This window comes from Oncorhynchus mykiss, chromosome 29 (genome assembly GCF_057628025.1).
Source record: "Oncorhynchus mykiss isolate SJ-2025 chromosome 29, ASM5762802v1, whole genome shotgun sequence".
Taxonomy (NCBI): Eukaryota; Metazoa; Chordata; class Actinopteri; order Salmoniformes; family Salmonidae; genus Oncorhynchus; species Oncorhynchus mykiss.
In genome coordinates this window covers 18491864-18506225 of record NC_143050.1, presented here as the reverse complement: position 1 = coordinate 18506225, position 14362 = coordinate 18491864, and the positions used below count along the sequence as shown (strand labels likewise).

Here is a 14362-nt window from a genome sequence, read left to right as displayed (position 1 = left end):
TCTCTCACTGTTGGGTCAAATCAATGTCAATTAACTGACGATTGAATAAACAAAATGTATTTGACTAATGATGTGTTTAAACATTGAATTGGAATAAATGTTACTATATTTTGAGGGAATGAAAATTCAGTACTGTGGTCTCGTACACTCTTCAAAAAAAAGGTGTTATCTAGAACCTAAATAGGTTATTCGGCTGTCCCCATAGGAGAACCCTTTGAATAACACTTTTTTGTTCCAGGTAGAACCCCTTTGGGTTCCATGTAGAACCCTTTTCACAGAGGGTTCTACACGGAACCGAAAATTGTTCTACCTGGAACCGAAAAGGGTTCTCCTATGGGGACAGCTGGATAACTTTTGGAGCCCTTTTCTAAGAGTGTATGATTCAAATCCTAAATTCCCTAATGGACTCTTAGCTTGGTCTCACTAACCAAAAAGACCCCTCTGAGGAAATCTGCATGAAGCATGAGACACCTTCAGAGACTGTGTTCCTCAGAGTGGCCCTGTTTGTCAGAGAAGGAGTCTCTAAGATCAAAAAGCCCAGTTTGCAATTAACTGATGTACCTATACGCTGTTAATTCTGGGCCTATTGCCATCATTGTCAGTGAGTATGAAATATATTAGTCCCCTACTCAGTTAAACAAGGCTTTGACAGGAAAACATAAACTTTCTCCCTCTCTCACTGGCCAGATCAGCTTCCCGGGGCAGTCTCTTCCTTTGTCACTGCATATACTGTAGTCATTTAATCAATGTACACTATGTTCAATTCAACAGTTTTAAGGCAAAATAAGCATAAATATAATACTTGCATGCAAATGATAAGACGGTCTATCAAGAAAATTATTGGAAGTTATACCAATCTTTCTTCTATACTGTACTACTGGTGCACTGGCAGACAAGGATAATTTGATTAGCTATATACACCCACCAAAGGAACTTTGAGACACATTCAGCTTCGTCAATTCAATCTGTGAGAGAGCCTACAGATCCCCTTTGCTCACAAAAAAACTGAACTGAGTCCAACTGCTATGAAACAGGAGTCTTATTACTCAGAGGGCTGGGAGTCGGTAAATCAAGGCCAAGCACAGACAGAGGCATACAGGAGATATACTGCATATACTGAGAATCTTGAAGTAAACATAAAAGAGGAACTGATTACTCAGACAAGGAAACAGACAGGAATATACAATAATTAATAAAGTGCTGACAAGAATCAGAATATCTGGTCTGAGTGGAAACTGGACATTTGACGATGAAAGTACAGAAGAGGGAAGGGGTGAAACTAAAGTGTTAGAATTGTTAGAATTGCCTTGAGCCAACCGGTAGCCAGAAGACCATCAACCAATATAGACACCCTTCAATAAACTCTAGAGATTCAATGGTGTAGAAATAGTGATGTATTGCTGACAGATTTGTCACAGACCCTGATTCATTTCAAGACATCAGCATGGAAATAATAACTGAATTGGAAGATAATTTTTTTTTCAATTAATAAAAAATGATTCTCAAAATGTCAATACTGTCAAACACCATTTTTGTTGTCATCAACACCATTGCAACTTACCTTGTAATTTCTACGAGGAAAAGATAATAAAATGTAAAAGTCCTTACTTATGTTCCCTCAGAGATGACTGCAGGATTCAGATTCTCATTTGTTCTTCTCCTCCTTGGTTTCTTAGTATTCTCTGTCTTGACAAGATGTTTACCTAAACAAAGACAAGTGAGACAAAGCAGAAAGAATACAGAGAGAGAGATGAAGAGAGAGTTGATCAGAGAGATAAGGGGCAGATTTACAAGGGATGGGCAATGGAGTGAAAAACAAGCTTCATTGGGATGAAATGTCTACATTGATTTAACTGATGGCAAATTGACCGGCAATTACATGTGAAAAGGAGAGAGTGGGTGGTGGTGAGGGGAGAAACGAGGAAAGGGAGGGATATGAGAAGTAAAGAAGAGGTGGATGATGACTTGACTTCCATCATGAGCACTTTTTTCAATTAGGGCCTTTTTACATCTAAGCCCCCTTTCTGCCATTTTTGATGATGCATGGACTTCTGGGTCTGGAAATGGATTTGTTTGCAAGCGTCTGCAATTTTGTCCCATTTAGTGGAAGACGGGCTTGCCACAGTGCACTGATAACAAGAAGTCAAATATTGTTACAAGGCGGCTTAGCAAAAAAGTACCACAACGTAGTAACTGCCGTGTGGGTTGGTCGTCTCATATAACTTGTGATAATGTTCTCACACATGTTCTCACACTCAGAGACTTCATTTCACCATTTCTATAAAATTGAAGCTTGCCAGTGACAATTGATTTAAAAACATTACAGTCAGTATCCAATAAATACATTTTACTATGGTTTTCTCATATTCCTCCAGTCTATACAGTGTTCAGTGCATGACATTACAGAATTGTGGCCATGTATGGTAGCTGACTGAGGCTGAAAGACGTTTCCCCATAGGTCCAACACACCACCTGCAAACCACCAGCACACTCTTATACTGTAATCGATATGCCTAGGAACTTTACACTTTAATCTAATCGCATCTTGTCCAGAAAGGCTTTTAAACAAGGGTAAGAGGGAGAGAGAGAGAGAGAGAGAGAGAGAGAGAGAGAGAGAGAGAGAGAGAGAGAGAGGGAGAGAGAGAGGGAGAGAGAGAGAGAAAGAGAGAGAGAGGGAGAGAGAGAGAGAGAGAGAGAGAGAGAGAGAGAGGGAGAGAGAGTGAGAGAGAGAGAGAGCAAACGAGCCGGTGTTGAATCAATTTACAGCGGCCAAGGCAGAAACCATCTGTTTGCCACCATGTGTGAGAGGCTGGGTATGCACAAGATCGGTATGACGCCACTTCACCCACAAAGCAATGGTTTCGTGGAGGGTTTTAATAATCTCTGCCAAACACAGCGTGACTAGGAAAAACATCTGCCCATGGTTCTCATGGCGTGCTTCTCCGCTGTCCAGGATTCCACCTTCGCAAGCCTGTCCTACTCATGCCCTACTCATGCTACTTGGTCGGCCCCGTGACAGCCCTGCCGTCCCCCCGGGGCCGGGGTACGCCAGGAGACAGCCCTGCCGTCCCCCCGGGGCCGGGGTACGCCAGGAGACAGCCCTGCCGCCCCCCCCCCGGGGCCGGGGTACGCCAGGAGACAGCCCTGCCGTCCCCCCGGGGACGGGGTACGCCAGGAGACAGCCCACATCATCAGCAGAGAGAACAGCTGTTGAACGCACGTGTGAAGCAGAAAATGACCCATGATGTGCACACCCGGGGAAGGCACTTTGAGGCTGGGGAGCTGATCTGGGTCTTCAGCCCCCTAAGAAAGAAAGGACAATGCCCCAAGCTGGACAGTCACTGGTGGGGCCCTGCAGGTTCCTGGCGAGGATGGGAGAGGTGGTGTACTGGGTCCAGCTGTCTCCCGGGGGGAGAAAATTGGCACTGCACCTGGACAGGTTAGCCCCATACAGACGGGCCTCTAACCCCAGGAAGCCCCACAACCCCTCCCTCCACATACACGTCCAGGCCCCGCAGACAGGGCTCGAGGTGGCCCACTCACCCAGTCTCTCCTGTGCCACTGCATGGTTCCCTAGAGCCACAGACTGTATCCCCCGTGCCCACATCGTTTCCCTCCATTTCTCTGCCTTCATCTCGTGCATCAGAGGGACAGCCCCATACCACAGACTGAGCCCCCTGTGCCCACGAGTGGACACTCTGCCCCCATCACTCCTGCACAGACAAATGAGACCTCTGGTTCGCTTCCGAGACTTTGTGTGTTCTGTTGTTTTTAATGTAGTCATGATTTGGCCTTAACCCTGTACATGTGGTGGTTTGGCTACTAAAATGTTATTTATTTCTATTCTAAAATCCCCCTAATAAATAAACTGGAGATGGCGACTGTGCTTCTGCTCAGACGGTGGCAGTTATTTCCAAACTGAATCAAGGCACGTTAAGCTGCCAGTGACAGGGGAAATGCTGATCACATCAATAAGGGGCTCACACAGAGTTCGGATTAGAATTTAGACACACGCTTCTGTACTCACTTAATAGAGGCTATCACAGGATAAAGTATACTGTCATACATTGTCTCCCATTGGATCAGTCACTTATTCTTAGTTACTCCTGATTATTTATATTAATTTGACATTTTTATGGTAAGAACACTCACTTTAATTGGATCAACAAAATATAATGACTTGTTCCATCAACATAATTATGATTCAACTTATTTGTTTATAAATGTATTTCAAGATAGAACCATATTTTGATCTGTGGCCTTGTTGGTAAAATACATGTAATTTGGGTAAAACTGGTTGGACATTTTACCTGTTTTGTTCTCCTGGCAAACATACTCTATCTACTCTGAACTATCAGCACACTGTGTTCACTTAACACTCTCCTCTAGTTTGCAACCTTTCCCTTTCTCCTCAGATGTTCTGCTGGACATCTGTGTTCTCCTCCACAGAGCCCACCACAGTCCCAGCCCAGCACTCCCCAGAGGAGCTGGTCGCCCACACCCTGGTGCTGGAGTTTGGAGCCCTGCTGAAACACACTGACCGTCTCCACCAAGAGAGGTTGACAGAAATATGCAGACATTTACTACAGCTGACTAGGACCACACCCGAGGGAGACATACACTGTTACCCCCGGGAAACTAATGGAGCTCCAGGACCTTTGTCTGTAATGCAGTTATAAACAGTAATTAATGCAGAATGCAAAGCGCAATGTCTGCAGGAAACCATGCACAGCTCATCACCCATATAACACCATCTCTACCGTGAAGCTTTGTGGCAGCATCATGCTATGGGGATGCTTTTCAGCAGCAGGGACTGGGAGACTGGTAAGGATAGAGGGAACGAGGAATGGAGCCAAATAAGAGGTAAATCCTTGATGAGAACCTGCTTCAGAATGCAAACAACCTTGGACTGGGGTGAAGATTTACATTCCAACAGGATAATGACCCTAAGCATACAGCCAATGCAACGCTGGAATGGCATCAGAACAAGAATGTGAAGTCCTTGAGTGGCCCAGCCAGAGCCCAGACTTCAATTCCATTGAAAATCTGTGGAAAGACTTGAACATTGCTGTTGAACGCCACTCCCCAACTAACTTAAGAGAGCTTGAGAAAATCTGTAAGGAAGAATGGAGAAAATCCCCAAATCCAGATGTGCAAAGCCGATACAGACATGCCCAAGACGACTCAAAGCTGTAATCGCCGCCAAAGGTGCTTCTACAAAGTATTGACTCAGGGGTGTGAATACTTATATAAATGAGATATTTCTGTATTTCATTCTCAACAACATTTGGTAAAATGTCTGAAAACATGTTTTCAATTTGTCATTATGAGGTATTGTGTGTGTGTGGATGGCTGAGGGGAAAAAACTGTTGTATTCAGGTTGTAACATATCAAAATGTGGAATAAGTCAAGGGGTATGAATACTTCCTGAAGACACTGTATATGTTCTGTTTCTTAATGGAATATTTCATTATTCTGAAAAACAAGGCTATGTAAATAAACTGTTCAGCTTCCAAAGAATGCAAACAAACTGTTTGACTAATTTAGAATGAACCCTAAACTTGATAACAATAAACCTATGTGTCAGTGTTATGGTGGTGACTACACTAAAACAAACACATTCCTGTTGACAATGAAAAACAAAACTTTTAAAATTATTTTTAATTTTTGCTTACACATTTGCAGTTTCTACAACAAAAGCTTATGATAAAATACAGAAATTAGGGGTATCAATAAAATTAGCAGTGACCTACAATACTTCCTCCAAGATATCCAGAGACAGAGGAGAGCAAATGTGTGAAACAGTTTTAAAAAAAAGTCCATTCCAATATTTCTGGGTTCCAGAATATTAGCTTAGCAGATGAGTTTGTATATTTGAATATTTGTTTGGTGTCTCCAAGTCATTCTCTTGAACAAAAAGGAGAGACATAACAAATTTGAATTACAATTAAATTTACCTTTACAGATACATCAGAGACATAGATAAAACAGAGATTTAGTCCCCAAAAAATGTGTGAACATTGAACATTTATGAAGTGTGTGTATGTGTGTGTGTGTGTGAGTGTGTGTGTGGGGGGGGGGGGGGGGGGGGGTATTAGGGGGAGGCAGGGGGTGAAAAATGTAGAACATCTGTCTGTAAAACACCACTCATTTGGTGTTATGTGCAGACTCTGATTAAACATCATTTAAATACCAGTTTATTGAAAATAATGTATCTTAATTCAAAGATATTCTATGGTAGCTGTAAAAGGCAAAGCAGTTGTGCACATACAGTTCAGTATCTGACTAGAGAAAATAAAAGCACCAGAAGTACTGGCAATGCTTCACTTACACAGTACATTCATCTATCTCAGGTCAACCACGGCAAGTTGACTGTCATGATGGATGTCCTTTCATCAATGCATGTACAGTTTAGGTTAAGAGTGGCCAAACATTTCCTATCAGCTTTCCTAACCATCAAAGAAGAGATTGAAGGTCAGAGGTCATTCACATGGCCTTGTCAATCAGCCCTAACATCCTAACGGAGGTATTACTGCTGGCAGTGAGGTGCATTGTGAGGAGTAACGACCCTCAGAGATTCAGCATACAGGTCTTTTAAGGCCAAATGAATCTACCAGTTTCCTATTCCGACTCAATTTCTCTTTGGATTGACCCTGTCCTTCAAGAAGTAGGAATGTTTTCTACAAATTACAGAAAGAACGCATGAAGACAACAGAAGATAGTTTCAATCCAACTGCAATAGTCTTCTATCGTGCATCATAGATTTCATCTATTTACTCCATTTAATGGATGGTAATAAGAATAATCATATTTTTCAACTTCTTTCTACCATACAGCTATTCATTATCAACATAACCACATCTTAGCATATGCAGAATTGTGTGTTAGTAGTGGTATTTTCTTTAAACCACAAGGAGAGAAAGTATGAAACATAAAGGAGAAACTGCTCTCCTCCAGCACAATCCCTCCATCTCTCATCCTTAGCCAAGTGCCCCCCTGCTCCTCAAGCAAAGAAGACCACAAAGACGATGAAGAAGACTATGAGGACGAGGAAGATTTTGACCATGAGCCAGCGGTTGGATGAGACAGACTGAAAGTACTTGAGGATCTCGGAGTGTGCCATGTCCACATTGAGCTGGGTGTCCTCCACATTGGCATCAATTCTGCAGGAAAGAGGATGGGAAATGGGAGGTCAATGAGTGTCAGAGGTTTCATTAACAGGCTTACCACTGCATGCCCTGTCTGATCATTGCTGGATATGCAAACACAAAACATCAGAACAACAATGTAATATCAGGGGAAAAGCATCTTAACTAGTGGCTTGATCATCTCTGGCCCTCTCTTCATCTCTCCCTCACCTCTGCACTGTCTCCTCCTGCTCCTTCACCATGTGGGCCAGCTGCTGGAAGATGGAGCCCAGCTCTACGATGGTGGTCTCTATGTTCTGCATGGTGTCTGAACGGCTCTGGATGTACGAGTCCTATACAAACACACCATAAGAGTGACACCACTTAGAATGAATGCAAATTATTAAGCAACAAACAGTATTATTGATTGACACATGACTCCAGAAACAAGTCTCAGTCAATAAAAGCATTTGTATCGAAAGAGGACACTGCGTCAAAGTGTGTTTTAAATGTTATTTCACTGTTATTGTCACAATCATTATAATGCTTCTCATCATCAAGAGGATTGGAGGTAATACCTGTTCATTGACAAGCTGCAGCTGTTGGCTGGCACGGAAGTCCATGTCTATAGAGACTTCAGCTGTCCTTTTAGAGTCGTCCTGCATTAACAATGAGTTACCTGCAAAAGAGAGAGAGAGAGAGAGAGAGAGAGAGAGAGAGAGAGAGAGAGAGAGAGAGAGAGAGAGAGAGAGAGAGAGAGAGACAGAGAGACAGAGAGACAGAGAGAGAGAGAGAGAGAGAGAGAGAGAGATAGAGAGATAGAGAGAGAGAGAGAGAGAGAAGGGGGGGGGGAGAGAGAGGTCAGATTGTACTGTTTAGTGCTTGTTTTGTACTGTGGAGCTGATAATAGTTTATCTCACCGAAGTTGCTGGCATGTAGATGGGAGGAGGATGCTGGGGCTTGAGAAAATTGATCTCTTCTACTCTTCTGCTCTTTGAGGTTCTGCAGAGGGAAAAGAGTGTGGGGGAGTTGAGAAGAAAATCTGTATAAAACGGTTTATAAATCAACAAATATACATGGAACATCCAATCAAAACTAGTCTGGTCAAAATATTTACTGTGAAAGATGTGTGTTTGTCTTACCTCTGTCCTGACCTCCAGCACCGACTTGAAGTCGTTTGACATTGATGCCAGTTTGGACTAGAACAGAAAAGGGCTGTTATAAAATGAACGCTACATGGAAAAGTGACATGCACTATTCTTCATTGGATAAAACCAATGGACATATCAGAATGTCAGAGCCTGGAAGTTACCTGGAGGGAGACAACGATGGTGTTGGAATGTGTCTGTAGGTGTTTGCCATTCTGACTCTGTCTGGAGCGCACAAGACCCTGCAGCTGTGCTATCTGTTTATTCAGACTGTTTATGTCCTGGACAAAGAAAATAAAAAACAGACAACTTGCTTTTACTTTCACATCCCAACGGGCATCTAATAAAGTGTTCCTGAACAGCATCCTGTACGTATAAACTCTGTAGAGTAACAACAAAGTATAGCAGCTAAATCTACTATACATATCTCCTCACCTGTTTAACAATGTAGGTTAACTCCTCAATCTCCACAGCTTTGTCATCAAAAAGAGATTTCCTTTTGGCAACTAGACAAGATAAGAGTCAGTGAGTTCCAGATGCACAGCCACATTGTGGACGCAAAAACTAAAAGAGTTGCTTCCTTACGTATTGTGAGTTTTTCCAGTTTGGCGAAAGTGTTACTCAAGTCCTTCCCAATCCTCCTGTTAAATACAAAGAAACATAACGAACAGCTGAGTATAGGGATACCAATAGAAGGCTATACATAAAATGTATCCGTTCTCAAAATCATCTCCTATTCTCATTCAATAACATGTTAATAACACAGTGTAATGCTCCTAACTTTGCCATGAGTGTAAAGTCACTGCGCTGTCTGACTGCACTGAGGGCTGGCTTGCTGGACTGGACCGCATTCTGAAGAAAACAGGAAGAATAAGGAACAATCAACCAACATTGATCAGTGTGCAAATGTCAAGCACAACTATTTTGGTGTGCCTGAATGTTATGATTCGACAGTTGGTGCTCGTTCAAAACATACAGTACCAGTCAAAAGTTTGGACACACCTATCTATCAAGGGGATTTCTTTATTTGTACTATTTTATACACTGTAGAATAATAGTGAAGACATCAAAACTATGAAATAACACATATGGAATCATGTTGTTCACAAAAAAAGTGTTCAACAAATATTTTAAATTCTTCAAAGTAGCCACCCTTAGCCTGGATGATAGCTTTGCACACTCTTGGCATTCTCTCAACCAGCTTCACCTGGAATAGTTTTCCAACAGTCTTGAAGGAGTTCCCACATATGCTGAACACTTGTTGGCTGCTATTCCTTCACTCTGCTGTGAAGTAAAACTCATCACAAACCATCTCAATTTGTTTGAGGATGGATGATTTTGGAGGCCAGGTCATCTGATGCAACACTCCATCACTCTCCTTCTTGGTAAAATAACCCTTACACAGCCTGGACGTGTGTTGGATCATTGTCCTGTTGAAAAACAAATGATAGTCCCACTAAGCACAAACCAGACGGGATGGCATATCGCTGCAGAATGCTGCAGTAGCCATGCTGGTTAAGTGTGCCTTGAATTCTAAATAGATCACAGACAGTGTCACCAGCAAAGCACACCATCACACCGCCTCCTCCATGCTTCACGGTAGGAACCACACATGCGGAGAGCATCCGTTCACCTAATCTGCGTCTCACAAAGACGAGGCGGTTGGAACTAAAAAACTCAAATTTGGACTCATCGGACCAAAGGACAGATTTCCACCGGTCTAACATCCATTGCTCAAGTTTCTTGGCCCAAGCAAGACTATTCTTATTATTGGTGTCCTTTACTAGTGATTTCTTTGCCACAATTGGACCATGAAGGCCTGATTCACAGTCTCCTCTGAACAGTTGATGTTGAGACGTGTCTGTTACTTGAACTCTGTGAAGCATATATTTGGGCTGCAATTTCTGAGGCTGGTAACTCTAATGAACTTATTCTCTGCAGCAAAGGTAACTCTGGGTCTTCCTTTCCTGTGGCGGTCCTCATGAGAGCCAGTTTCATCATAGCACTTGATAGTTTTTGCGACTGCACTTTAAGAAACTTTCAAAATACTTGACATTTTCCAGATTAACTGACCTTCATGTCTTAAAGTAATGATGGACTGTCATTTCTCTTTGCTTATTTGACCTGTTCTTGTCATAATATGGACTTGGTATTTTACCAAATAGGGCTATCTTCTGTATACCCCCCTACCCTGTCACAACACAACTGATTGGCTCAAACACATTAAGAAGGAAAGAAATTCTACAAATTAACTTTTAACAAGGCACACCTGTTAATTGAAATGCATTCCAGGTGACTATACCTCATGAAGCTGGTTGAGAGAATGCCAAGAGTGTACAATGCTGTCATCAAGGCAAAGGCTGGCTACTTTGACAAATCTCAAATATATTTTGATTTGTTTAACACTTTTTTGGTTACTACAAAATTCCATGTGTGTTATTTCATAGTTTTGATGTCTTCACTATTATTCTACAAAGCAGAACATTGTAAAAATAAAGAAAAACCCTGGAAAGAGTAGTTATGTCCAAACTTTTGAGTGGAACTGTACATAACAATAATAAATAAACATCTCTCTATGGTGCTAATCTGTCACATCTATTTTGGTAAAGCTAGTTAATACTAATTGAGAACATACATGTTATTATTAAAAGACATACGGTCTCTCCATGTTGCTCACCTGTCTCCCCTGTAGTGACCTGCAGACTGACTGGAACTCATTGGTGCGGTCCCTGCCCGACATGTTGCTTATGTCCACCAGTGGAGCAGGTGGGGGTGGACTGGGGGCTGTGAGTTGTGGGTCCTGCAACTGGATCAGCGGTGACTGGGTCTGGGCAGGCCCTAGGTACACCCCTTCCTGGCTGTTCCTAGGACCGTGGCGACGACGCGTGTTCATGGATGCTCAGGCACATCACCTGCTGGAGGAAAAACTGAGTCAGATTTCAGTACGAATAATCTTAAAGATCCATCAAAAACACTTGTGTACTCAACATGACAAGCTCCTCAAAAACTGTCCCGGAAAGCCCTGGGTCTGAAATGAGACATTAGCTACTAGGCAGACAACAAGGAGATTGTTTCACTTGAGTTCTTGAGGATAGAATAAGCCCACAGACCAACTGGTGTGAATGTATACAGACACTCTGCAAAGAAAGCACAAGAGACACATCCTCTTCAAGAACTTTCTGGGTTTGAGAGTAGCAATCAATACACTGATAGACTAGTCTACTAGACTTTTCTCAACTTCTAGACTTTTCTTTGTGTTCTCTTTTTTACTAAAAGATAAGTAGTCGATGAAAAATGTGATAACCAATGTTTGGGGTAAATAACTGTTAGGTAAAACCGTTTTTTCTTAGCTACCACCAAATCCTGATTCCCAGAAAAAGCATAATGTACTGTTACATAATGTGCCCGATTGTAAACATGCTAATAGCTTGAATGACCCATAGCTAAATTCAATCACTACAATCAAGGGGTTTACTCACAACTCAACCAAGAATCTTCTGGTCAAGAAAAGTGTGCTTGCTTAAAAAATATACAAAACCCAGGATTGCAAAATGAACAATCCAACAAACCTATACTGGTTGAGGTACTAGCTGTTTATCCACTGAATGCCTTGCACGTGTTTGATTGTTAGTAAAAATGTTATTTAACCTTTATTTAACCAGGTAGGATAGTTGAGAACAAGTTCTCATCTACAACTGCAACCTGGCCAAGATAAAGCAAAGCAGTGCGACACAAACAACAACAAAGTTACACATGGAATAAACAAACATACAGTCAATAACACAATAGAAAAAGTCTATATACAGTGTGTGCAAATTAGGTAAGATAAGGCAAAAAAATAGGCCAAAGTGGCAAAATAATTACAATTGAGCAATTAAACACTGGAGTGATAGATGTGCAGAAGAAGAATGTGCAAGTAGAGATACTGGGGTGCAAAGGAGCTAAAAAATAATAATAATAAATAACAGTATGGGGATGAGGTAGTTGGATGGGCTATTTACAGATAGGCTATGCACAGGTGCAGTGACCTGTGAGCTGCTCTGACAGCTGGTGCTTAAAGTTAGTGAGGGAGATATGAGTCTCCAGCTTCAGTGATTTTTGCAATTCGTTCCAGTCATTGGCAGCAGAGAACTGTAGAGAGAACAGGATCACATTCATTGGGCACAAACAAGAGATAAGTGGACTAGCATCCCTAACCAGGAGGAATTGGTTTTGGGGATACCTGCTGGAGCGCGTGCTATGGGTGGGTGCTGCTATTGTGACCAGTGAGCTGAGAAAAGGCGTGGCTTTACCTAGCAAAGACTTCTAGATGACCTGGAGCCAGTGGGTCTGGCGACGAATATGTAGCGAGGGCCAGCCGACTAGAGCATACAGGTCACAGTGATGGGTGGTATATGGGGCTTTGGTGACAAAACAGATGCACATCTTCTTCTGCATCCAATTTGCTGAGTAGAGTGTTGGAGGCTATTTTGTAAATGACATCACCGAAGTCAAGGATCAGTAGGATAGTCAGTTTTACGAGGGTATGTTTGGCAGCATGAGTGAAGGAGGCTTTGTTACGAAATAGGAAGCCGATTCTAGATTTAATTTTGGATTGGAGATGCTTCATGTGAGTCTGGAAGGAGAGTTCTCAGTCTAATCAGACACCTAGGTATTTGTAGTTGTCCACATATTCTAAGTCGGAACCGTCCAGAGTAATGATGCGGGACGGGTGCTAATGTGTAATAATAAATAACTGTATGGGAATGAGCAGATGGGCTATGCACAGGTGCAGTGATCTGTGAGCTGCTCTGACAGCTGGTGCTTAAATCTAGTGAGGGAGATATGAGTCTCCAGCTTCAGTGATTGGCCAAACAGTCCAAAATAGCCCAGGCTACTCTCAGAATCCAGTAAAGTATTGTAATGAAACAAGCAGGGAGCGCGAACCCTCGACCTTCTAGCCCGAAGTCCAGCGCGCTATCGAATGTGCACCAAAAGTATGCTCAACTGGTAGAGTCGATATCCGCGCTTATAAACCCAGGGTCGTTACAGTATATTATATCGGACAAACGGCATCAATATTGATAAATAGTGTTATACATATGTAGGAGAATATAGGTAACACGCTAGCACTAACAGAAAATTGAAAGGTTTTGTGGATGATGAGTGAACGGCAAATGGGCTAGTTCATTTCACATGACCCGGTGCCCAGGGTGGGTGTAGATTTCACTTAAGGACCAATGGAATGGTTTAAAATGTTCCAACCCGCACACCCGAGGCAATCGGGCCATGCAAAACGAATACGCCCAATAGTCATAACAAGCCTGCTGCTATTAGTAGCTAGCGTTCTGTCTTCCAAAGCTGAATAAGCTTAACGTTAGCTATAAAATATTGGCACGACAAAAACAGAGTAGATACATGACTAAGCAAGTGTTATCAGGATATCTTTTCGAGACATAATCAAGTTTCAAATACCAACAATCTCTTACCGGTAAATAAATAATCTTTATTTGATCACTCCACTGCCTACGAAGGAACTGGTCCTTCCGCTAAACGCTGACGTCAGCGCCACGTATACGTCTAGTTTAGCGCATTACGTTGTAAGGGTGCCCAGTTGGACAAATTCAGACCAGTCCATTCATCATGCATGTCTTTGCTGTAGATCCCAAATAGAGAACAGAGAATAGCCCTTATGAGAATTCAACCTAAAATCATACATGTGATCAAATAATTCTGTACTAGTTTGGATATTTTTTTCACATTATCAAATGGATGTAACCAGGACCTTTGCAGCTTGAATGGCTCGGCTCATTTGTGTGAAATGTCAGTGTGATGTTGTCTGTGTATAGACTGGTCACAGGTCGAAGAGGTGATTAACACCAGAGAAAAAGGGGCCGAAATAAGGCTTGTTCGACATTGCAGGCAACAGCCAATTGACTGGTCTACAAATCACATTGCATCATAAATAACTACTTATTGTATTCACATTTTATTGATCACATACACATTTAACAGATGTTATTGCGGGTGTCGCGAAATGCTTGTGTTTCAAGCTACAACAGATTTGTCGCTCAGTCAGTCACCATTTACCCACAATGCATCATGGAT

At 42.2% G+C, this 14362-nt stretch overlaps 1 protein-coding gene across 2 annotated transcripts; it reads right to left on the bottom strand.

Moving 5' to 3' along the window:
* Window positions 1–5646: 5646 nt before the first annotated feature.
* stx5al (syntaxin 5A, like) lies at window positions 5647–13856 on the bottom strand. 2 transcript variants are annotated; one of them, XM_021591235.3, is made up of 11 exons: window positions 13744–13856; window positions 10953–11187; window positions 9057–9127; window positions 8861–8916; window positions 8711–8781; window positions 8440–8556; window positions 8270–8326; window positions 8048–8129; window positions 7706–7806; window positions 7359–7480; window positions 5647–7163 (listed from the first exon to the last, which is right to left on the bottom strand). In XM_021591235.3, the coding sequence occupies exons 2-11, from the start codon at window positions 11166–11168 to the stop codon at window positions 7004–7006; spliced, it is 1053 nt and encodes a 350-aa protein (XP_021446910.3). In that variant the 5' UTR covers window positions 11169–11187; window positions 13744–13856; the 3' UTR covers window positions 5647–7003. The 2 variants fall into 2 exon arrangements, with proteins under 2 accessions (XP_021446910.3, XP_021446909.3); XM_021591234.3 differs by having other exon boundaries at window positions 10953–11190; window positions 13744–13844.
* Between the last annotated feature and the right edge of the window lie 506 nt (window positions 13857–14362).

Excerpts from the sequence above, each read along its gene's own strand:
- stx5al (XM_021591235.3), bottom strand. The coding sequence starts at position 11,168 with ATGAACACGCGTCGTCGCCACGGTCCTAGGAACAGCCAGGAAGGGGTG. Across the intron at positions 8,327-8,439 it reads CCATCGTTGTCTCCCTCCAG|TCCAAACTGGCATCAATGTC; the intron begins GTAACTTCCAGG and ends TTTCTGTTCTAG. Across the intron at positions 7,807-8,047 it reads TCTACATGCCAGCAACTTCG|GTAACTCATTGTTAATGCAG; the intron begins GTGAGATAAACT and ends TCTCTTTTGCAG.